The following is a 24,986-nucleotide window of genomic DNA, read 5'->3' as shown; positions in this document are numbered from 1 at the left end:
GCAGATGCTTTTGCCCTGCCCAGACGCCCCCTTCCCCACCTTCTGCTGGGCAACTCCTACTCGCTCAAGGGCAGGCCTCCTTACCATCCTTGCCTGATAGGCTTCCCGGCTCTGCGCAGCAGTTAGGACGCTGCGTGGTCCTTCCTGTTGCTACATCTGTCGTCTAGATGGTGACTGCGGTGCCTCAGTGCAAACAGAGAGCTAGGGCGCTTGAGAGGGAAGCTTGTCAGTAGAAGGAAATGATCAGCACTTTCCCTTTGTGGAGATTTCCGGAATCTCCTGGGTCCTAATACTTTTATTGTTTCCTGTCTGTTGTGGAAAAATAGTTTGGGAAAGAGCTGGGGCTCCGTCCCCTTCCTATGGGTGGAAAGAGAAAGCAAGCGCCACTGGCTGGGGCCACAGCTGCAGGTAAAGTCCTTTGCAGCTACTTCCTCCCAGGTCTAGAAAAAGTGACAAGCGTCTTCAGGAGTCCCCAGCACCCCGGGAACCGGCCCCTAGCCTAGGAGACTGCCAATGCAGGCCCCTGGCTCTCCCCTTAGCGGGACAGGATGAGGGGACTCGCGTCCAATACGGGTCCCCCTCGCGCCGCTGGAAAGCGGAAACAAATGACCTTGACCTCCGAGAAGACGGCCCCTCGGAGAGGGCGACTCCTCCGGAAAAGTCGTCTAAACAAAGGGCATTCCTCCGCTTCCACCCCGACAGCCGACAGCCGACAGCCGACAGGCGAGCCTCCTCCCCACGCCCCGGGTGTAGGGTTACACGCCTTGCCGCGAAGCTCCGGGAGAAAGTGGGGTTTCCGCACCTTTCGCTCGCGCGGAGCCGCGTCCCACGGCCGCGGGCGCTCCCGGGGCGCCCCGGGCCGCGAGGGGTTAGGTCCGCAGCCCGGAAGGCGGCCCCCGCCCCGTCCGTGTCCCGAGACCCGCGGCCGCGCTCGCTGCTCCGACGTCTGCAGGGCCTGGCTCGCCGCCGCCGCCGGGAGGGGCAGCTCCGCAGGGCGCGGGCGGCCGGGACCCACCCGGGCGGCGGCGACCACGGAGGGCGGCGGGGCGGGGTGGGGGCGAGGGCCGCTCCTCCAGCCCCTTCCGCCGCCCCTCCTTTCTGCTCTCCCGCTCCCTCTTCCCGTCCCGGCCGGGAAGGCGCCGGGCTTGGCCCCTCTCCCCTCCGTGGCCGAGCCCATGTCGCTGCCTGCCCTCCCCGCCCGACCCCGCGGACCCGGAGGGAGGCCGCGGCCCGCGGGGCGGCTGCTCCGGCCCGACCCCACCCGGACCCCGGGGCGGCCCGCAGAGCCGGGAGCCCAGCCGGGCGCGCCCCGCGGGCCGAGGCCTGCGGGCCGCACTCCCGGAGCCCCGGCCGGAGCCCGCGCGCCCCGCTCCCCGCCGCGGGCCCGGGCGGGAGAGGGGGCGAGAGGAGGGCCCGTCCTCCCCGGGGATGGAGGGGATGGAGGCGGCGGCCCGACCTGCCGGCGGCAGCCTTCAGTGAGTACGGAGGACGCGAGGCGCCGGGCGGGCCAGGGGTGGCGGGACCGCCAGTGGGGAGCGGGAAGGAAGGGTCGCAGGCGAGGCCCGTCCGTCACGTCCATCTTCATTTCGGCGTCTCCGGGTTAGGGAAGTACAGCACTTGGGCCGCAGAGCCCGGCGGCTCCAAGCTGCACGAGTCGGTCCCCACGGTTCCCCACTGGATGGTCTCACCCATGCAGGTCTCCGGAGACGGATGATCTCTGGAATGCTCTTCGAGTTTACCCGAAAGAAAGTTCTTTTCATGTGACTGAAATTGCTCCCATTTCCTTCAAATCCCCTGCTTTCTGAATTGAACCTTAGATGCGAGGAATGGGTGGCTGGGCTGCCAAGACAAAGTGGGTACATTCTAGGTTAACTGGCATAGAAAATGATCTCTTCCTCCCAAAGATAGGCCTTAAACGTCACAGGCTTAAAACTGATGTAACATACACACGGTGTGTGTATTTTGCTTTATGAAATATGTGTATTCCTGAAACGTATAAATTGAATTGTAGTAAGTGACTCGGGGCATTTAAGAGAATTCTGTGGTGCATCTTTTGTCAATATGTGAGGTGGATGATTAACTCCTAATTTGTGAATTATGTAAATATGGATTTTTAAATGTGCAGTTTCCTTCAAGTGGGACATCTCTAGACGTATGAGGTAGAAGGAGCATGTTGTCAGAGAGCAGGATAGATAACTATTAAGACGCTGTGGCATGTATATGTGCACAGAACAACTTGGTAAATAAAATCTCGTGCTCGCTTTTATCCTCTCTGAAGACATTGACCGCAACTGTGCCACCAAGGAGCTGTGGAATTTGGGGAAGTCACTTCACCTGTCTAAACCAATATTCTCAAAATAAGAGGAGTGGGAGTACATGGTCACTGAGTGCTTTGGAAGGCTCCCTGGCCTTGGGAGGAGAAGCTTTGCATTCCCAACTGGGCCTCCCTTAGCTCCTGCGTCACCTAATCTCTCTGTGCCTCAGTTTCTCTGTCTGTAAAAATGAGGATAATACTGTTCTGGCAGAACTGCGTGAGCATGATCTGAGAGAGGGTGTCTGAAAGCGCTTGCAGGCCTGCCTGGCACAGAGCGGATGCTCATCTGTGCCTGATCCCAGCTGCCCTGTGGGCAGAGCCCCACGCTGCGCCCCTGTGATTTGAGCACAGGGGGTCCCTTCCACCGGAGGGTCAGATCCTGGGTGGCACCTTCCTGAAGTGCATCCTCTGCATTGGCTCGCCTGGGAAAGGGAAGAGCTTGTTGGCCATTGGCAGATGTTGCCATCCTCCCCTGAGGCCTGACACCCGTCAGCAGAGCAAGAGGCCAGGGACTGGGAAGTCTGGCCCCCATTTTCACTCTGGTCCACACTGGGCAGAAGATTAGTTGTTTGACTTTCCATTGTGCCCCACGTGTAAAATGGGGGTAGAAAAACGAGAAAACTACTCAGACTTGGAAGAAAAAACTCAGTAATAACTTATTTGTATCAGCCAATGATTTGAGGTGCTTTCACATTGTCTGGGGGGCATCCCCTGCTCTGACCCCCAGGTTATTTTCCTCTAGGCAGGGCTCTATACCAAGGTACTTTGGGGACCCAGGAGGTTGTTGGAACTAGCCAGGTGCTGGGTCTAAGGAGCTCTGTCTGTTTTCTCCTCCAGAGGACCCAAAATAGACAGCAGAACAGCCAGCTCCATGGAGGTGACCTCAGCTGTGGAGAGAAGTGGCCCTGAGCCACAGCCGGAGAATGGACACTTCCCAAGACACTGGCCCTGTCCTCGAGAAGACAGAACACCCAGCCTGATGGCCCCGCAGCCTCCTGGGTCACCGGGGGTACAGCTGCAAAACCCCTCTGTGCTAGAGTCCAAGGTAAGGGCCTTGAAGGAGAAGATGACAGCAGGCAAACAGGGGGCCAGCCCTTGCCTCACTCCGCCCGAGCGGCCTTCCCTCAAGAAACCCAAATGCAGACAAGTCAGGACTCTGTCAGAGGGGTCTTCCCTACCTGATGCCGTGGTGGTCCATCTCACTCAGAATCCGCACGACGGGTTGCTGGACAGCAGCCTTGCTGAGGAGGAGTCTGCCAGGAACGGGGGCCCCGGACCTCTCAGCTCGCCTGCCCAGAGCTGGAACAGGAGGAGTCCGTGGCCTCCAGAAGCAGTACGGACACTGCCTGACCACGACAGGGCTCTGCCACCAGGGCCCAGCTCTTTGCGAGAGAGTCATGTCCACAGAGTCACTCCAGGCCAGCCTAGGGGCTCTGGTCCTTGTAACAAAACCACCCACATGCCCAGCCTGAGGAAGGGAAGGTCATACCCCCTGCAGGATGGTCTCGTCACACGGGGAGACCCGGACAGCTTGTCTCTGACCTCCGAGGAGGGCTTTGTCCCCAGGCCGGCCCCGCTGGGGCAGCTCTGGAGAGCTGGAGACCTGGGGGCCCAGGGCAGTGAGAACAGCACCTTGTCCCTGTCTGACCGCGTGGAGAGGAACCGCCTTCTGCTGCAGGAGATGCTAAGTGTTGGGGGGCAGGGCCCCGCCAAGGGGGGAATCTCAGCCTGGACTTCATCCCGGGACAGAGCTGTGCCAGGTGAGGCCTGCTCTGTGGTTGTGGGTGCTGAGGGCAGCAGGAGGGGGTCCGGGAGAAGGAAAGGGGGAGGGGCTCACCGCAGAGGGGTGGGGCGGGAAAGGGGGAGAGCGCAGCTGGCTGTCACCAAATTCATCAGGATGCCCTGTTAGTCTTGGCTTTGACACAGATTCTTTACCACCCCACAGCCAACCCCGTCTGCTCAAGTACCCCGAGATCCCCCAGACCGATGGGAAGCCATCCTCTATCCTTGGGGTGGAGGATACCACAGTTTCTTCCCTGGGGCTTGTAACTCTTTCTCGAGTAGCTTTTTGCACCTCCCTCAGGTGACACACCCTCACCCCACAATGGACCTCACTGTCCTCTTGGTAGGAGCCCCTCCCTCCCCACAGAGAGGGCCAGCGTCCTGTCAGGTGGGCTGAGCTCGGGCGGAACTCAGCCTGAGCTCAGTGCTCAGGCCTCAGAGACAGCTCTTTCCCTTCCTTCCTCCGTCACCCAGCACCTGAGAGGACCCCTGTGGGCCCCCCAACTCATGGCAGTGCCCCCCAGCAGTCCCCACGACAGGCTGTGCCTCTACCCCGGGGGGGCAGGCGGAATAATCTGGGGAGTAAATGGCTTCTGGAGAAAATCTTCTCCTCCATGCTCGTTAAGTGGCAGCTGAGAGCCCACTTTCTGGCTCTGCCCTGATCTCTGCTTCTGTTCTGGGTCCCAGAGCGACTAGCAGGGGACGTGGACTGGGACTCCGGCATCTCCCTGCAGGACGCGGACCAGAGCGGGTAAGAGCTCAGAGCACATGTTTTCTCTGCCTCCCTCCCGGTAGTTGTCCCCGTCCCTTCACTTACGCAGCATCAGGAGAGCAGGAGACCCTGAGAGAGGGAATGAACAGGCGAACCCTGCAGCACAGATGGCCGTGGCTCCTCCCGGAGACCTCCGAGAAGGCACCAGTCACCCCCGTGGCCCAGGCAGTGCCCCTGCAAAACCGCGAGGCACAGAGCACGGTGCGGAGAACATTGCAAACGACCTGCTCTGCGACTTGGGATGCATTTCCCTGTCCCAGCCTCTGTCTCTTTATCTTTAAAGAGTGGGCCAAATAATACTTCTGTGATGTACTTCTCAGGACTGTTGTGAGGCTGAACACTAGATAATGGATGCGAAAATCCTTAGGGAAAGTATCCGAATGCAAGGCTTCTACTCCACCAGGTCCCTGCCCAGTCCAGGGGTGTGCTGGGTTGTATAAAGGTCTTTGCTCCCCCCAGCCTCCCTGACTTTGCTCTAGCCCCTCCACTAATGCCTCAGAAAGCTGCGCACCTCAGGTGGGGTGGGTGGGGTGGGGCAGTGACCTGACCATGCAGGTGAAAGGAGCACCCTCCGGGCCGGGTGAGGGGCCATCTGTCGGCCTGAACTGGTGGCTTTGCAGGGCTTGGCCTCATCCTCAGTCTTTGCTGCGCACCTGGCATGTGAAGCTGAGAGAGGTCCCGGAGCCGGCAGCAGCCCCGTTTCCCCAGCTGTGCAGTGATGTCACCCTCCTAAGGGTCGCATGCTTTCCGCTGAGGGCAGAAGTCAGCAGTGTCACTTCTCCGTTATCAGGCTGCTCCCTGCCTGATAAATTCCACTTAGTTTGTCCTTCCCTCCAGAACATGTAGACAGGGCCCCCCAGTCCTGCTCTGAGGGCTGCCCGGGTTCAGCGGATTCAGCCTCTGCTCGATTACTGGCCTTCTCCGTGGCTTCGGCTGAGGGCCTGGTGGAGAGGGGGCCGTCTGGCTGCTTCATCCCTCGTTATGTATGATTGGGAATCATCGGTGTCCCCCCTTCTGCCAAGGGTCTCGTCCCGCCCCCACGGCCACCACGTCAGCCTTTCCTCACACCCCCACCTAGCGCGGCCACGGTGTGGAGGGTTGTGACGGTGGTCCTCAGAGACACACTGTCCCCTGCCTCGTCCCATCGTCCTTCGCTGGGGAGCGGTGAAGGCGGCGGCCTGGGCCGATGCACCTCGTGGGTACAGAGGTGGCCTGCCTCGTCCCATCGTCCTTCCCTGGGGAGCGGTAAAGGCGGCGGCCTGGGCCGATGCACCTCGTGGGTACAGAGGTGGCCTGCCTCGTCCCATCGTCCTTCGCTGGGGAGCGGTGAAGGCGGCGGCCTGGGCCGATGCACCTTGTGGGTACAGAGGTGGCCTGCCTCGTCCCATCGTCCTTCCCTGGGGAGCGGTGAAGGCGGCGGCCTGGGCCAATGCACCTCGTGGGTACAGAGGTGGCCTGCCTCGTCCCATCGTCCTTCGCTGGGGAGCGGTGAAGGCGGCGGCCTGGGCCGATGCACCTCGTGGGTACAGAGGTGGCCTGCCTCGTCCCATCGTCCTTCGCTGGGGAGCGGTGAAGGCGGCGGCCTGGGCCGGTGCACCTCGTGGGTACAGAGGTGGCCTGCCTCGTCCCATCGTCCTTCGCTGGGGAGCGGTGAAGGCGGCGGCCTGGGCCGGTGCACCTCGTGGGTACAGAGGTGGGGCCTCTCCTTTTGCAGCGGCTCCTCGCCCACCGCCCCCAGCCTCTCTTACCTGGAGGGAGGAAGGCTCAGCGGCACGATGTCCATGGGGGATTTGTCCAGAGGTCGCTATTGAAAGGAGAAGCCAAAGCTACTGACTCGCATGTTGGATAATAAGTAATAAAAACACCCATCTTCAAGGAAAAGGACCTCAAGCATGGGATCGGCAGGGGCTTTCCCCTGGTCCTGCGAGGAGATGGCATTTCTGTAGAATCCTCAGGGTAGGGGTTTCCTGACGATTGCTTCAGCTGCCAGACCATCTGCCGCCGGTCAGGGTTTGGGTAAGGTGTGTGTGTAGGTGTGGGATGAGTAGGGGTGTGCGTGTGTGTGTGCGATGGTCTCACGTGCGTGTGTGTGACGGGCGAGCGTGTGTGTGCGGAATGCGGTAGGTGCCCAGCATGGAGGCGGGCATAGAGTTGGCATGGGGAAAACTGGCTTGTTTGGACAGTGCCCACAGACCTTTACTGGTGATAGTGTATGCTCAGACCCCTGCTGAGTAGACACCCAGGCTGAAGGGCCAGAGAGCGTACCTAGTTCAAGGACAGGAGAGAGGTCAGCCATGTCTAGAGGCCTCCTGGGCCAGGGCTTCTCATTTGGCTCCATTCCTGAGTCTCCTGGTTAGATACTGACGTGGTCCCTAAGACACTGCAGGCTGGATGCATTTATTGATGTTCCTTCTGTACAGTTGACCTTCCCTGGAGACCTTTGAGATAAGGCATGCTTCCCTCAGCTCTTTACCCTGGGCGCAAGGGACCAAGGTCCTGGGGCTTAGTGTCTGTGTGGGGCGCCTGGGGACCCTGGACTGTGTAGACTCTGAGACTGCGGCCACCATCGTGACGGCTGCCCTGAAGAGGCCAGGACATCAGTCAGGACGTGCTCTGGCAGTGAGCCCCTTAGATCTCCTCCGCGTTTGAGGCATAAAACGTCCGGTTTCACACTCAGTCAAGTTTAGCATCAGTGTAGTTCAGTGTTGCCGCCAAATAACCACCATGACCAAGTTAACCCAACTTGTATTTAATTATGTCCTCAGTTGTTACTGCTCTGCATGGTGATAAGACGAGAAGCCCTGAAATGACAGTGACAGCAGAGCCCAAGACAGTGGTCACTGTCTGACGGGGGGCTGGCCCAGCTTATTGCAGTGGTCACAGGGAGAGCCAGCTGTGGAGGAGAGACCCCGAGATGCCAAGAGAACACCAGCAGTGCCCCAGGAGCAGATGGTCGTCCCCTCTCCTGAGGGGCGAGAGGAGAGTGCATCCCAGAGGACCAGAGCAGGCTGGCGGGTTTCGACTCCAGAAGACCATGCTGACCCTCACGTCCCAGCCCTTGTGCCGCACCACATCCTCGCTTTATCCTGATCAGCAGCCCTGTGGATTGTTCCCGTTTCACTGACAGAGGCGCCTCTGGGGCGAGGCTGAGGGACTTGCCCGGTCATACAGCTATTGTGCTGGAGCAGTCAGCGCTGCTCAGCGCCAAGGGCTGTGCTCTGACTATTAAGAGCACTGCCACAAGCTGTCCCCACAGGCCATGCCTTGGGTTAGGGATCTGGGGGTGGGCCTCCCCCAGCCTGGAGTTCTCAAGCATAGACAAAGAAGGGTCGACGGCAGGCTCCACGGGATAAGCTTGTTTCTCTCCTAAGTCCCTGCTGATGTGATTCGGGAAATGGGCTTTTGACTGGCGGGGAGAGGATGAGGTGAGAGGTCAGCACTTCAGAGGGGTCCGCGGGGATCCGTGCTGTCAGTGGCCTTGCTCACGGCCGTGTCTGGGCACTGGGCTCACCAGAGATGGGAGGGGGGAGGGAAGAGAAGGGTGCTCTGCTCAGGGCCGGCTCTGCCCTCATCCTTTCGAGCATCCTGTGCTGTCCCGTCCCTGCTCTCTGGAAAATGGCCAGGACCCGCTCGGCCTCTTCCTTGTCCTGAGGCTCCGAGAGGCCGAGTTGGGATTGCAGACTGCCCCGCTTGTGCAGAAAGCGTGTGAGACCAGAGGAGCTGCAGGCAGCGCGGTGTCCCCCGAGGCCCCGCACCCCGCCTGGGGCCGCTGCTCACCCCAGGGCGGCCCCGAGGCCCGGCCTTCCTGGGCAGTCTTGTTGGAGGGGGAGTGCTGTGTGACCCAGGCCCGCTGCGCTTCGGATCAGGGCCTTCCACCTGGTGATCTTGGGGGGCCCAGATCCTGAAGTGTGTCTGCAGGGGCTTGAACTCCTGCTCCGCCGTGGGATACGTGGCGAGGACAGCGTCTCTGGGGTCGTGTCACGTGTGCTGTGGCGATGAAGGGAGCTCCTGGCACTTCCTAGGCTGTTGATGTCCCCCCATTCCTGTGGTGGGATCGTGCCCATTTCTGCAGAAACCGAGGCTCAGGGCGGGGCGCCCCGTCTCCCTGCACGCACCTCTTCACGAGGAAAGAAGGAGCAGGAGCCCAGCAGGCAGCAGCTCAGACTTTGGTGCGTCCTGATTTTCAGGCCCCCGCCCGAGAGCTGTCTGTAGGCTCCAGTGTAAAGGAGGGGCGGGCAGAGAGCCCTCAAGAATTTCAGAGGCCTGGCCTGTGGCTCAAGTGGTCAGGCCCACAGCTGTGAGGAAAATCTTGGGCTTTTAAAACTTAATTTATTACTTAGCGTTTTGGAAGACTCTCCTGCGGCCCTGCCGCCGTGTGTCATTTCAGAAGGAATTCCCATTTTGCCCTCACTGCCCCCTCTGTTCACACCCACTCTGGCCACAGCTCCTGCGGGCAGATCTCCTTCTGGAGCTTCTTGGGGGCAAGGACTGTGCTATTCTTACCTCTGGAATCTGGTACCTGCCAGGTGTCAGCAGGGAACTGGCACTCAGAAAATGTTTGGTGGAAGCATGCGTGCATGGGTGTACGTGTGGGCTCACCAAGGGCTCGAGGCCCCTGCGGGCTTGATAGGATCTGGATGGAACCAGGAGAGGACATTCCAGGTGGCTAAGAGCTGCAGAAATGCACGGGACAGGTGTGAGGTGGATTGCATGGAAGGTACTATGGGGACACGGGGTGGGAATGTAGGCCGAGGCCATTTATGGAAAGCCTTGGAATTTAGGTTTTAGGTAAAGCAGTAGGAAATGGAGAGACATTCGCTGTCCCCCTCCTGCCACACCCATGCCCCCTCTGGTAGGATGACCTCATCTCCGGGCAGTGCTGGGACAATGCCGTGTGCTGTGGCCTTATACGTGGGTTAACTGGTGAGGGGGTTTGGAGAACGTTGTGGCTCGCTGCTCAGGTTCTAGATCTTCTGGCTCCCTAGTCTCAGGGGGTCATGAGGAGTCCTGGGGGTGAATGTGGGAGAAGAAACTCTCCTGCACCTCCCCAGGATTTACAGGGCTGCAGGTATACCTGAGGACACCCCCAGGCAAGGGCATAACAAAGACTAGCCAAGCTCCTGTTTGTCCTGCGTAGCCCCTGCCATTCCCTGTCCTGCCCACAGACTCAGATATACAGACGCAAAGGAAAACTAGAGGACACCCCTTGCCACTCCCAAACCCGCCAAGACTAAAACTAAAAAGAACAAAATTGTGCTTAACCGCTCACCAGTCTTTTCAGCTGTGTACCACGCTCCTGAAGTATCTCGGGTTCTAAGCCCTGGTGGAGGAGGGAGGATGCTAACACTTCCGTCCCCAGCTCCCAGCCAGTGCCACCTGCAACTGTCGTGCATGTCGTTGCCACATCACATACACCCCACACAGGAAAATCTCATCGTGGTCCCGATCTTTATGAATAAAGAGGCTCGAGAAAGCTGATTTGCTGAAGACCACTCATCTGGGAGGAGCTGGCCTGAAACTGAAGAAGAGCAGGCCCTCCTCAGGGGCCTCCAGAGTGGAGCAGGCCACTGTCCCTCTGTGTGGGGGTGTGATGGTCACCTGCCTCCATACACGCGGTGCTACCAGAGGGACAGCCCACAGGGAATTTCTTCGCCTTCCTCGAGAAGGCAAGGACAGAGTCATCTTGCTCTCCCTGTAAGGAGTCGACATCCTAGGGAAGCTCTGCATGCCTCCACCCAGATCTTTTCAAAGGTGTTCAGTGAGGCGTATCCCACAGCAGTCATTCTTTTTTTTTTTTTTTTTAAGTTATTTTATTGAAGTATAGTTGATTTACAGTGTTGTGTCAATTTCTGCTGTACAGCAAAGGGAAAAGAATTTCATACTCTTTTCATTATGGTTTATCACAAGCTACTGAATATAGTTCCCTGTGCTCTACAGTAGGACCTTGTTGTTTATCCAGCCTATATGTAATAGTTTGCATCTGCTAATCCCAAACTCCCAATCCTTCCCTCCCCTACCCCCCCTTCCCCCTTGGCAACCACAAGTCTGTTCTCTACGCCTGTGGGTTTCTGTTTCAGAGATAAGTTCATTTGTATCATATTTTAGATTTCACATATAAGTGTTATCATATATTTGTCTTTCGCTGTCTGACTTACTTCACTTAGTGTGATAATCTCTAGGTCTATCCATGTTGCTGCAAGTGGCATTATTTCATTCTTTTGTATGGCTGGGTCGTATTTCGTTGTATATATGTACCACATCTTCTTTATCCATTCATCTGTCAGTGGACATTTAGGTTGTTTCCATGTCTTGGCTATTCTGAATAGTGCCGCTGTGAACATAGGGGTGCATGAATCTTTTTCAAATTAGAGTTTTGTCCAGATATATGCCCTTCTTAAGGATGCAGCTTTTCCTTCTTTGTTGAGAGAAGTGCCTGTTTGTTGTCTGGGAGCAGCTTCCCTCTGCTACCAAGCAGCCTCTTCCTGTTCCCCATTCTATGGAAATTGCCTTTTCTGCGGAGCCCTTTCAAGGACTCTGAAGGTCTAGAACAAAACCCACCAAGCCCTCTCTAGCTTTAAGATAGTCTGTCACTTCCAAACACACCTTCCTGGCAGATGAAAAGGAGATCGCTTCAGCAGGTGATTTTAATTCATGTTCGGGGATTCCATCCTTTGCTCAGTAAGGGGGTGAGAGTAACTTAACAAAATAATGGTGCAAATAGTAAAACCAATAATAATAATAATAAATGCTAATATCGATTGAATCTCACCAAGTGCCTGGCTCTGTGCTCAGGTCTTATAAGGGGATCAGTCTCACTGAACAACTGAGCGCTTATTTAGGAGAGGAGGAAGCTGAGTCTTAACCCCTAAATGACCTGCCAGGGTGACACAGCTGGTAAGTGGCAGTCCAGAATTAGAACCAGGGCAGGCCGCGCCAGAACCGTGCTTCTAACCACTGCTCTAGGCTCTGTCCTGTCCGTGTCCCATGGCCCTGGGGAGAAGGCGTCTGTGGTGGTGAGCCCAGACAGGCCCCTACCTATATGGAACACACGGTCCAGAATCAATTGCAGGCCCGCCTTTCCTCTTCTGCTCACTCGAAGTGCACACAGTGTGAGAGCAGGAGCGCTCTATCCTTGGTCATCAAAAAGCTTTCTCATATACAAGAATGGCACAAATGCTGGGCAGAAAGGCTCTTGTGTGTTCTGTACACTATATATTTTCCCTCTACCTGCTGCATCCTGGAATCTGGGAAATGTCTGATCTCTTTACATTCCAGATCGTTTCCCTGATTCATATTCCTGGGATGAAAGGGTTAAAGCCAGTCTTGCTGGAGCTTATTATTTTAATCCAGGATTATGATGGCTGCAGAAGGAGGCCGCTTTGTCCCCCTGACCTCTCTGACTGGGAGGCAATGGTGGTTGTCCTGACTGGAGAGCCTGACCTGGCTGTACCTGGCTGGGAGGGGAGCTGCGGTCTGAGCTAAGCCTGTCTCTCTACTAGGAAACGGGCGTAGGTGGAGAGACCAGAGTGGGAGGGGGCTGCATGCTGCCCTTTGTCCTGGGAAGCAGCTTAGGATGTGGTGGTTGGAGGGGCAGGTCGAAGGGCCAGAATACTCACGTGGAACGCCTGTTGTCCCCAACAAGTCACTCTTTTAGGTGTTGCTGCTTCTTGAGGGCCAAACGTCTGTGAACCCCCCCAGGAGAGGACCACAGGGTCCTCCACCCCACCTTGTGGTACTGCAGACTGCCTGGCCAAAGACTCTGGCTCACAGGGTAGCAATGTGAATTCTGTCCCCTGTGCAACTCCCACTGTTTACAGATGGGGAAACTGAGGCTTGGGAGAAGTACTCAGCCACTTTATCCCTGTGCTCCATCCGCTGAGCTCATGAGCCCTAGATGCGCGAGCTTTCATGGCAGTGACAGAAGCTCTCTGTGCTCAGATGCAGTTGTCTTTGCCAAGCCACACAGGGACCACCCCAACCCTTCCAGGAACTCTCTAAAGGAACTGTGACAGCTGGGACTGTGGGTTCTGGTCCGTGATGGGAAGGGGTTGGCTCCAGGGCTGTGGTTGGATCACAGTGGAGAGTCTCCCTCAAATGGAGGAGTCTGAACCTGTCTGTCTGGTGGGGCTGGTGTCCCTTGGGTGGACCAGGACAATGCAGTGATGAGGGGTGGAAAGTTAGACTGGGACAGGCTCACAGCCCTGCACCTGTCTGCCCCCTGCTGCTAGGGAGAAAGACCCCGTTCCTGCCCAGAGCCGTCAGGGCCTGCCCTCTCCAGGGTGCACTGTGACCAAGATGACCTGCTGACCTTGGCCGCCATCTGGGAAGGTGGCTGCTGCTCCCCTCCCTGCTCAGTTTGTCACTGCACGGATGCCTCCAGGCACCTAAAAAACCCTGTTTTTTAATCAGTGGAGAAACCAGCTTTGTCTGCCAGGAACCAAAGCAGGGCAGCTGATGAAAAAAAAAAAATGAACAGCTCCAAGTAGAGGGAGCAGAAAGGAAACAGCAAAGCTGGAAAATGGCTTAAAAACCTTGGGGGAAGGCTGATCCTGGCAGCATCTGGCCAGCTGCCTGGAGCCCTCCTGCCTGCCCACCAGGTCTTGTGACAAATGCCCTCCGACAGCCGGGGAACCACAGCTGTCACCGGAAGGCTCCGGGCGTGCGGGCTGACAGCCAGAGGCCCACGGCGGCAGAGGCGTCTCTCCGGGCTGGTAACCTCATTATCTCCGCTGGCGGAGCCAGAGCCCCAGGGAGCACAGCTGCTCTCAGCAGCGCGTCGGAGGCCCTGCCTGCTCGGGAAGCTGTGCAGAGTGAGGCCCCTCCTCCCAGGGCAGCGGGCCTGGAGACTCACATCCTCGCCCGCAAGCCCTCCTGGTTTCAGAACTGTGCCTGGGCCCTGCCAGGGTTCAGAGGCACAGATGGTGCCTTTATTCTGGCAGTTCTTATTTTTTATCTTGGCCCCAAAGCGGGATTAGGTACAAATAATGAGAAAAGAAAAAAAAAGTCACAGACTGCGCAGAGCTTGTCCAAGGTTGTCCCAAGGAGGCCTCAGGGTTGTGTCATTTTCCACTCACATCTCTGTCATCTGTCACCTAGGAAACTACTTGGTACCTTCCCTCTGTCAAGACAAGGCCCCTTTCTCCAGGTGACTCATGGGGTGGGTAAGGCATGGGATTTGGTGGGCTGCAGTCTGAGACGCAGGCCGGGCTGAGCCTCTGCCTGCCCGAGTTCTCTTTCTGCAGACCCTCCCTAGTGAGGCCAGCCCAGCACATGCAACAGTGAGGACAAGGGCAGCCGCGGGGGAGGCAGAAGTCACATCAAAGAGTGTGTCCGACTCCAGCCACACACTGCCTTGGCCTGCTCTGGGATCTGGGGCAGGCGGGGAACGGAGGATGCGGGAAGGATGCTGGAGGCAGTGGGGCTGGCTGTGGTCTGCTCTGCTTCAGTTGATGTTCGACCTTGAGCGACGCACCAAGTGTTCCTCTCCGCTCCGGAACACCTTCATCTGTCAAGTGCAGCGCGCACCTGCCCCCAGCCAGCCTGGCTGGGGAGAGGGAGCTGCGGCCAGTGGGAGGCTGCGGGGCTGCTGTTGTGGCTGTGACCTGGCGCTGGCTGTATGTCACTGTCTGGGAGACGGCTTTGAGAAAGAGCTGCTGTCATTTTCTGCAGCTCTGCAGTGGCTGGGGAGGCAGCACATCTGGGAGGACGTGAGGGCTGCTAGAGGACCCTTATTATTATGAAAATCGAGCCATTTGCTGACTTGGTGTGGGTCCTGCCTCATGTCTCTCCGCCCTGAACTGATGCCTGACGGGTTGGGATTGGGACTGAAGCAGGAAAACACAAGGACTTATAAAAATGTCATTCCCTCAGAGGAGCAGAGCAGTTTTGGGCAGAGCCCTGATTCCCTGTGTCTGCGGTGGGAGCTCAGGACGGTGCAGTGTGAGCTTGAGTGGGTGTGTGTGGGTGCAGAGAGAGACAGAAGGAGAGAAGGAGGTGACGCGTGTAAAGACCATCTGGCTGGGCACAGGCCCAGCCCGACAAGCCTGGGCCCTCTTCTCCCCCTCCTCCCAGATAACTCTCGCTCTCTGCCCAGGGAAGGAACAATAGAATAATCTGGAGACTCCCCTACCCTTTTCTAGATCCTCCTGGGGTCTCTGCCTCCCATCTCTGAGCCGTTGTCCAAGGTGGGCCAGCTCCCCGGTCCCATCCAGAGTCGCTCAGGGCCAGGCCCCAGGCCCCAGGCTCGGTGCCCTCCTTGTGGGGACAAGGAAGGCTGCACATGCGGGGCTGTTTCTGGCACAGCCATGCTCGACCCTGTTAAAGCCTTCCTAATCCGTGTTATTTTCTTCTAATCCCCCCCCCGCCCGCTCTGGCCCGTGTGCCGCCCTGCAGGAACTTTGGTCCCAAGCCGGAGCCTGTGCTGAGCCCCAGGCATGAGGAAGCCAAGCATCTGCTGCAGCGAGCCCGCATGAAGGCCAGGACCCGGCCCATCCGTGCCAGCCACGATATCATGCCCACCCTTGCCCAGAGCAGCCGGTGAGTGGGGCCCGGGCCAGGCTGGCCTGGGAGGGCTGTGGCAGGAGAAGAGATGGGATCCGGCCAAAATGCCACTGCTCACTCCTCCCTCCTGTCTGTGTGTGAGGTTTTCCTTCTGTTAGTCAGTCAGCACACCTTCACTGAGGGCCTGCTCGTGTTATGCATGGGACACAGTCCGAGCTCCCTGGGGACAGAGGTCACAGTCTCCGGGGAGAAAGATGGGCAAACGGATCAGTATGGTTTTGTGGACCGTGGTGTAGGAGAGGAAAGACGTGTGTGCAGGGCAGGAAACCTACTGTACCTCCGCCTGGAAAGGACAGGGGAGGCTGGATAGGAGGTGGCTTCTAAGTTGGGGCTTGAAGGAGATGTAGATGTTCACTGGGCAGATGAAGGAGGCCAGGGTGAGCATCCCAGGGCAGACGCGGGGCAGAAGCACCGTGCTTAGGAGTTCGGCCAGGCTGGAGCCAGAGGACATGCTGGGGTGCATGGCGGGAAGGCCAGAAAGCTCAGCGGAGGCCAGTCACGGAGGCCTCCAGGCCTGCTGAACAATTTGGATACCTCCCGTAATAGGGAGCAGCCACCGAAGGATCTGAAGCAGGTGGGTAGCACCGTCACATTTGCGTTTCAGGAACGTTGTTCTGGCGGCAGGGATGGGTTGGATCTGGGGCACTAGGGGGCAGTGAGGCGGCTGCACCGTGGTCCTGGTGAGCGGTGATGGGGGGACGGCGGGGAGTTGAGAGATTGCCAGGAGCCAGAGCAAGCGGGCTTGATGAGGCAGCAGAGAAGCGGTTAAGACCCTGGAACCAGACCACTGAATTCTGGCTCTGCCACTTACTAGCTGTGTGTGCTCTTAGGGAAGCTCTGCGCCTCTGTTTCCTCATCGGCAAAATGGGGGTGATACCAGCGCCTGTCTTACAGGGTTGTTGTGAGGGTCATGTGAGTTAATATACATAAGGAGGTTCGAACAGCACCCGGCGTATAGTGAGTACTATACGGGTGTTACCTCCAACTGTTAGTCATTTAATCAAGTGGATGAGGGGAGCATGAGGCGGGGAGGCATCCAGGATGGAGCCCAGGGCTCTGACTTGGTGTCTGGAGGTTTGGTAGTGCCTTAGCCGGGAGGTGAAGCCTAGGTGCAGGACCAGGTGTTGGAGGGGTTGCCCACAGAACACCCACTGGAGACGCTCATCAAGAAGTTGGATACAGGAGCTGTAGGGGAGAAGAGACGTCAGAACTGCGGATTTGGTCATTACCCTGATTTCATGATGCTGGAGCCATGAGGGAAGATGAGCTTTTCAGGGATGAAGAAATGAGAGAACAAGTTCAAGGACGTTCAGACCAGCACTCCACATACATGGCTGCTCCTTGCGTGCCATCCCATCCCATCCCCGTCATTGTGCTTGTTCCGTGCACGGGATCACTTACACGTGGAGTTTGCTGGTGCACCCGGCCTGCGATGAGGCTGCCAGCCCGTGCCAAATTGCCCCAGGCCCCAGCAGGACCATCTGTGGCTGACAAGGCCTGTGGCTTCTTCGGCACAGTGGGCACTAGAGGGAGTGAGGATTCTCAGCGGAACTGGACCACATGCTCTTTGACGGGGATGCTGAGCCCACTCATTAAAGGCTGGGGACCTTCCCGGCACCATTGAGGTGACTCCAGCAGGAGCAGAGGGCTGCAGTCTGCCTCTGTGTTCAGTGTCACTGTGACCCCTAGGAGAGGGGCTCAGGAGACCCTAATTCCTGGTGAGAGGTACCAAACAGGCTACCCTTTTATCTCCACATTTTGTACCTTGTCTCCCTCTGGCTGGACAGCACTAGTTAGGAATGGGAGTGGCTCCTTTGAAGCTTCCTAACTATTCTCTGCATGTACATGAGGCCCAGAGCCTTAGATTTCCATGGAACCCTCCTGTTCCACTTTCTCTAGTACTTAGGTTGAGTTGGGGAGCTTCAAAACAGGCAAGCATATCTGCAAAACAGACTGGATGGTATAAATGTACTTTGGACACTTCCTCTTCCCTAAATCATGTTGGCAGCTCATGACAACCCCACTCAGTAACCTTAAAGTAGATTCCCTTTCACCAGGCTGTTCCCCGGCAGTAGAAATGCTATTGAAATGCAAGGTGACCCACTTTAACAGCTGCTGTGTCCAGAAAAGAATTACTTTGACTTGGCAGCACTGGTGAATCCTCAGAGGGTAGAGCTGAAAAATCAATGCCAGATGGCTTGCTGCAGATGCTTCTAAAGGTTACGCTTGTCAAATCACCCTGGAGAGCCATGCTGAGCTCACGTGGAGATGCCACGCAGGCCCGGGGCCTCATTAGATGCAGGAGCCCCTCCTCCAGCCCCCAAGCCCAGAGGCATCACTCCTGCCAAGGAGCAGCCTGATGACAGATGATGGAAGAGTGGGGCAGGCAGAGCCGTCTCCAGAAGGTCTTCTTTATCTCGGGTCTAGCTGGGGGTGGCTGGGGCAGTCCTGAACAGTCAGGCTTTTCCAGGAGGTGAAGAGGTAGTAAGGTGCAGCGCATTTTCTGGAAGCAAATCCGTGTAGAACTGCAGAGCTCTGGGAAGCACAAGCTCTCGCTCTTTGGGGACAGGCACACCTAAGTTGGTGTTCCTAATGCCAGGAGGGCAGAGCGCGCCAGGAAGAGGCAGGGCCTGGGAGGGCGACACTGTCAATGCTGTTGTCCTGTGTCAGGTAGTGGCCGTGTAGGACTGCACAGAGCTTGTGCAGTTAGGACAGCATTGTTGTAGAAAGGGGCCTTCCCGTGGAGGCAGTTCGACCCCAGAGTCTGAGCAGACAGAATCCTCTCCGAGAGCGTGTTGAGGCATCTGATGTGTCTCCTCTTGAGAATCTTGGCAGGTGTGGTGTTTGCTTGCTGCCGAAGTGCCTTATTCGCTCTGCACTTGTCTCCAAAATCCTCACCACACCTTTATGCGCTGGTCCCAGCCCTGCTGGTGGAGGCCTCAGGGATTCAGTAACCGGGTTGAACAAAAGTGTTATTTCTACCTTTGGCATGAATTCCAGGATAGCTCAGTTCTCCAGCTTGAATGCAAAAGCTAAGGTCGCTGCTGTGGCTGACAGGACCTGACCGCCTTATTAGATTAGGAATGTACTGCCTCTAAAGCTGAGCTTTATTGTTTTCCTCCTCAGAAAGTATCGCCCACATCCTGTCAGCAGAGCAGGGTGCCCTCTGGGGCTGGTTGGGGTGGCTGTGTCTGAGCCGGTGTACTGAATCTCGCAGTGGGCCTTTGCTGCACTGGGTGGGCCTGGCCGGCCAGGCCTGTTGCCTGTGCAGCAGGGGCAGAGCTTCTGTTCAGTGGGGCTCCTCTTGTTTCCGGCGGGTGAGGTGATGCCACCTCTCTGGCTAGAGGCTTCCTTTCCTGGGCAAGAATGCTCTGGAGAGCTGACCTAGGACCCCCGCGTGGACAGTGAGCCCACCAGGGTGCTTCTGTCACAGCCCCTTCTCAGGTCCTGACAGGTTCAAGAGATGCAGGTGCAGGTGGGCTCCTCGGAGGCAAGGGGTCCGGGCTCCAGGGCTTCACAGTCACTTAAAGAGAACTGTCGCCAGCAGGGGGCTCGGAGGGACGTCCCCAGCCGTGCTGAGACAAGCAGACAGGCGTGGCACCCTCCTCAGCAGGGGCGATCCTACTCAGGAGCGTTACAGCTCAGCCCAAATCCCGCTCCACGTGCAGGCCCACGGGATGACTTTCGCGGGCCCCAGGCACTCTTGCCTTCCTGGGCTCCTTCCTCCATAAACAAAGTTTAAAATTGTGTTTTATGGCCGTGCTGGCTTAAAGGTGAATATATTAATATTCTATCTGGAATGTTTTCTTTGATTTACAAGTGTATTTATTTATTCTCTTTTGACTTTAAAAGAAACTAAAACATTCACGGGCCCTGGAAGAATCGTGGCCTCCAGGTACCGTGGCTATTGTGCCTAATGGATAAGATGGCCCTGTCTGCATATGGGTTCCAGAAAAATAGGATGAGTGACAATGCTTTAATATTCCTCAGAGCAGCCCCTTCAAACATAGAATCTGTTCAGATCTCAAAGCAGGCAGATCCACTTGCTTAGCAGTAGCTCTTTAAAAGAAAATCTTCCTTGAGCAGCCACGCTTGTGGGAGAATGCTGGAGTCAGGAGTGGCGGCCGGCGTGCAGGCCCCCCCCTGCCCACTGCATCCCAGGGCTGTGTCAACACCCAGTGAACGCCTGGTGTCAGGCCCCAGGGAGGCCCTCGGCGCTTGCACCGTGGCACCTTTAAGCTGCCCGACTTAAGAAGTACTCACCCCGCTCCTTGGTGTGAATTGGGAGCTAGGGTACAATGCAGCATGGCACAGCAGGACCTTGGCTCTAGCTTTATTCCGCCAGCTCACCATTCACGGGTGGGTGAGCATCGGCTTCTCTCCTGGTGTGACCGGAGGCCTGGGGTCCAGGATCTGAGGTTGCAGTGATCTGACGTGGCACAGGTGAGAGTGCGTGCCTTAAGCTCTCAGCTGTAGCTGGTTCCCGCGGAGCTTTGCAGGGACTCGGTCTTGGACAATCTGACCTCTCGGTCCACCCCGTGACCCCCAAGGGTAGCCTGTATACATCATGCTCCATGCCATCTGCGGTCCAGACCATTTCAAGCCATCAGGGCTGTGAGACTGGTCAGAGGCTTTGCTGTTGAGGCACCCAGGGAGGGGATGATCGGGAATGGCCAGTGACACCCTCAGGGCCCAGGTGAACACATGTTCACCTGAGTCAGACAGGCAAGGTCATTTATCCATACAGAAAGCACAGCCTGGAAGGACATACTGTCCAGTCCAGTCAATGCCATGTACAGTTAGAGAAGCCAACCAGTTCAGTGGCCCCTTTCTGCACTGGTTGGCATGTTTCAACAGGAATTGTTAAGCATGGATGGTTTCTTCCTGCTGTTATCTGAACTCCTTTCCTTTTAATTGCATACCACGTCTGTCTTTCTGTTGGGTAGCTGTAAATGTGGTGAAGAAGGAACTCGTGTGAAGGCAGCCTTTTTGAGAGTGTTGGCATCCTTCCTCCAGAATCACTGAAGCATCCAATTAGAGGAAGGATAAGTGAATCAACCAATCACTCACATATATTTCATTTATAGTAAGTTGTTGGAGGGTCAAGACAAGCTTGAACAAATTGTGCTAGGCATCGGGTATAGTCAGGGAAGGCTTTGTAGGCATTTTGAGGACCAAAAGTAGTAACATAACACATGCAGAGTGCCGGCAGAGGTGACTGTCTACACGGGCACTCTTCTTGGTAATTAGAAAGAAGTAGCAGGTCTCTAAAATCCAGGCCCCTGTCTCCAGACAGAACTTGACCATTAGCATGGTCAATATCTAGTTCTATTTTTGTGGTTCTATGAGGGAGAAAAATTCCTGCAACTTGCCTTTCCCAGCTGTTCAGGCACCAGTCAGTCCAGGAACTAGTCTTGTGTGGCCTCTCCCCTGTAGAAATGAGGAGGGGTCACGTGGTCATGGCAGTCCCTTCCAGCCCTGACATCTTCTGAGTCTCTGATGACAAATGAGTGGCATGGGTTCAGAGGAGGAGACATCATCAAGATGTATTAGTTGGGGTTCTCCAGAGAAAGAATCAATACAGTGTGTGTTTATATAGAGAGAAAATGTTATTTTAAAAAATTAGCTCACGGTATCACGGAGGCTTGTTAAGTCCAAAGTCTGTAGGGTAGGCTCTCAGGTGTGAGACCCAGGCAAGAGTTGCACCTCAAATCCAAAGGCAGTCAGCTGGCAGAATTCCTTCTTGCTCAGGGGAGATCAGAGTTTGTTCTATTAAGACCTTCAACTGATGGGACGAGGCCCACCACACCGTGGAGGGTGTTCAGCTTTATTTGAAGTCCACCAGTTTAAATGTTAATCTTATCCAAAAAAAAAATCTTCACAAAAATCAAGAATAACGTTTGATCAAGTACCTGAGCACCATGGCCCAGCCAGGCTGACACATAAAATTAACCATCACACATGGTGTCTGTACACGGGTAAGGGTTAATGACTAGGAATCACATGCAGGCGGGTTAAGAAGAAAGATTCCAGGAAACAGTGGTAGGAGGGATGCATGAGGTAGATGGGGTGAGAGGCCCGGAGGCCTTACAAGCGAGTGGTGGGGGACAGAGCTGGAGAGAAAGGCAGAGAGGAATGTGGAGGGCCTGTATTTTTACCCCAAAGACTGTGAATTTGATCCTGTGCCTCCTGGAGAGATGATGCGATGAAGCTGTGCTCCAGGAGGATCAACGAGTAAGAGGCCACTGCAGGGGTCCAGTGTGAGTGATAAAGAAGTGATAAATGGCAGAAATGATGTGAATCCCAGCCACTCCACAAAAGACTGGTGGGGAGGTGCTGCTATTAAAGGAAGGGAGGAGTATGGCCCTTACTTAGGGTCTATTTACATATCCTGAGTCTGAAACCCAGGTTACCTGGCTCCAGGGGTCCCGGTGTGAGATTTGCGCAGGTGTTTTCTGAGCTGAGCAGGACTTGACCACCAGCCACAGCGTCTGCCAGAGCAAGGGTTGATGACAGACTGTGAGGACTCTTCCTAGCACAGTAATTGTCATCACAGCTCTTCAGGATGAGAGTGGGAGGGGCTGGGGAGGGGCAAGTACAGGAGCAGGTGTTGGAAGAGACAAGATGGAGAGACCGAGGAGAAACACCAGTGCCACGCTGTCTAAATTGTTTCCAAGCAAGATGATAAGGAACCCTGAGAGGACACTTTTGAGAGTCAGTTAGAAACACTGGCTGCAGCTCTCACACAGTCTCCATGGAGACTTAAAATACGCTCTTCCTGTTAAACCTTTATAACAAATACAGTATTGCCGCAATTCACCACAATCCGCCAGATGCTTGTAATGGCCAGGCTCACCACTTCTTCTAAACACACACAGACACACACACATTCATACACACACACTCACATTCACACACACACAGACACACACCACACACACATTCACACACACACAGACCCACACACACCAACACACGCACACAGACACACATACCGACACACACACACAGACACACACACAAACACAGACACACAGACACACACTCACCGATACATACACAAAGACACACACACACACACAGACACACACACCACACAGACTTTGGTATCATCCTTGTGTGCAATCCTGAGTTTAATAGTATTTCATCGTAACTCAGGCTAAGCCAGGCAACAGAGGGGAAGCCAAAAGGAAAGAAGGTCATTTTCATTTTGTTTAGCACTGTGTTCACGGTCTGGATGGGCCAGTAAGCTACTCTGCTTTGCTGCCCGACTCCGAAGGAACCCGAGTGGGAGCAACTTTGGGCTGTAGTTCCCCTGAGCAGTGTGGGAGACTGCACCCCAGGGTGGAGGGGTAAGGTTGGTGGGTGCCCAGGGAGGCGTCTATACTTTGCTCCCCTTCTGCCCGTGACCTCTCTCCTCCTGCCTCCCGATCAGAGATGGGCGGAGAAGTCCTGCGCTGGACCCGAGGGTGACCTTTGCCGGCGGAGACAACCTCCAGAACGGGAACACGAGCGACTCCTCCAGCGGGGAGTCCAGCAGCGGGCAGTGGCCCAAGCGGGGCGCCTCCCCGTCGCATGTCCGCTTTGAAGACGAGTCAGCCCGCGACGCCGAGTCCCGCTACCTGGAGCGGCTGCAGCAGCGGCAGCGCCAGGTGCGGAGCACCGCGCTGCAGCCGGCGGCCCAGGGCCCCCTGCGCTCCAAGCCCGACCTCGCCGACTACATCCACGGGGCCTGCCGACGCCGGGACGCGGGCGCGGGCGCTCTCCACCAGCTGCTGGGCGGGCCGGAGCCCCGGGGCCTCCCCGCGCCGCCGCCCGCTCCGGGCAGGGAGAGGAGGTGCCGAGCCTGCGGCCACTGCATCGCCCCCGGCCAGAGGGTCCTCCGGGAGCGCGAAACCGCCTGCGGGCTGGAGGTGCGGCCGCTCAGCTCTCCAGGCCTGGGCGGCCCCCTGCGGCTCTTCCCTGCGGAGCCCGGGCTCCACACCGAGTGGATCCGGGAGACGCACATCGGGGACCCGGCGCGCCCCGAGGAGGCGGACTCAGCCCTGGACAGCACGGACACCTCCGACAGCTGCAGGACCGACAGTGAAGAGGCCGGGACCTCCCAGCCCAGCAGGGCCCGCGCCAGCAGCCCCCGTCTGCGGGCCTCCAGGCCTCGGGGAGGCCACAGGTGGCTCCGCAGGGCTGAAATGGAGCCGCTCCCGAGCCCGCAGGCCCCGCACCACCTGCCTGGGCTGGAGCCTGTGGAGGTGTCGGATGAGGTGACAGAAGGCACGGGACAGACGCCGGAGGGGACTCTGCTCCCCAGAGGAGATGCTTTTTCTGAGCCTCCTGTCCAGCACTCTAAGAGGGCTTCCCTGGGGTCCCAGTGGCAGCCTGGACCAGGGCTGCAGAACGACTGGGCTCAGCCAGTGGCTTCCCAACCAGCCTATGCCATGGCCCCTTCCATGAAGCTCGGGTTCTCGGGGCCAAGCAGACAAGCCCAGGTTACAGAAAGCCACGAGTCTCTGGGAACGGACTCCTTGAAACAGAGCCGCGCAGAGCCGTCTGCCCCCCACCAGGCCCAGCAGCCAACTGCTTCCCTCTCCCCTGAAGGCTGGGTGCCCACCCCTCCCTCCTCAAAGAAAACCACCTCCCCTGTATCTCACAGGAAAGCAGCACTGGCTGGACTTCACAGGCCAGGTGACCAGGGAGAGCCTGTGGACAGCCCCCTGCCTCCTTCCAGAAGTGTAGTTCCCAGGACCTGTGAGCTCACCCCAGCACAGCCCCAGCCCTGCAGCCCCCACGTCAGGCACCCAGTGCGGGCCTTGTCCACCAACAACTGCAACAACAGCACGCCCCGGGGGCCGCAGGAGCCCTGCGCAGAAGCCATTCTCACGGGCAGTGGGGCGAAGGGCGCCTACAGCCAGAAGCCCACAGCGCCCCTGGAGGACCGCAGAGATGGTAAGGGATTCCTCCGGGCTAGGGCGGTCCTGGACCAGAGACCGCAGGCTGGGTCTGTGGCCCACCAGGCACTCCGAGTCTTCACTTACTATTCATCTTAATAGATGACATAGCTACGCACCACTCCTAGCAGCCCTGAGGAGCCCCCAGAGCTGTGGCAAATGTTGGGGAAGCTGGCGGGGTCTGTGGGCTGGTACAGGATTCCGCATCAGCCTGGAGGCGGATTAGCCAACTCCCCCTGGGGCAGGCAGTGGTGGGAACCCTGAGGTGTGTACAGGAGCTCCGAGCTCTGTGGCTGCTGGAGGCCTGGGCTTCAAGGGAATTTTACTGCCCACAGAGCAGGAAGAAGCAGCAGCTTGAGGATTTACTTAGAGGCAGCAAATGCCAAGTAATCACACGGCTAAGGTCCTTCTCCTTCAACATCGTCATTTCATTCATTCACTCATTCATTCAGTATTGACTGAGCACCCGTTACAGGCCAGGCACCATCCTGGGCCCTGTGGGCACTGCGTACGTGAATTAATTCAGCAGGAGTCCAGCCCTTGAGACCTCGTGTGGCCAGGCAGACCTGCTGCCCGGATGACGCATGACCAGGGGGCAGAGCTCCTACAAAGA

At 57.0% G+C, this 24,986-nt stretch overlaps 1 protein-coding gene across 2 annotated transcripts in view; it reads left to right on the top strand.

The window, feature by feature from the left end:
* Positions 1-322: 322 nt before the first annotated feature.
* Positions 323-24,986, top strand: part of KIAA1614 (KIAA1614 ortholog) — a 39,514-nt gene continuing 14,850 nt past the window's right edge. The window contains exons 1-5 of one of the 2 annotated variants that reach the window (XM_057727857.1): positions 323-408; positions 3,152-4,074; positions 4,784-4,847; positions 15,261-15,404; positions 22,864-24,371. In XM_057727857.1, the coding sequence (XP_057583840.1) occupies positions 3,186-4,074; positions 4,784-4,847; positions 15,261-15,404; positions 22,864-24,371 (2,605 nt within the window). In that variant the 5' untranslated portion in view covers positions 323-408; positions 3,152-3,185. Of the gene's footprint in view, positions 409-1,162; positions 1,476-3,151; positions 4,075-4,783; positions 4,848-15,260; positions 15,405-22,863; positions 24,372-24,986 lie in introns of those variants that run through there. The other variant, XM_057727856.1, reaches the window with a different exon arrangement.

The sequence above is a fragment of the Hippopotamus amphibius genome, chromosome 3 (genome assembly GCF_030028045.1).
Source record: "Hippopotamus amphibius kiboko isolate mHipAmp2 chromosome 3, mHipAmp2.hap2, whole genome shotgun sequence".
Classification (NCBI taxonomy): Eukaryota; Metazoa; Chordata; class Mammalia; order Artiodactyla; family Hippopotamidae; genus Hippopotamus; species Hippopotamus amphibius.
The sequence above is the reverse complement of the archived record's forward strand: the minus strand, read 5'-3'. Positions and strand labels throughout refer to the sequence as shown.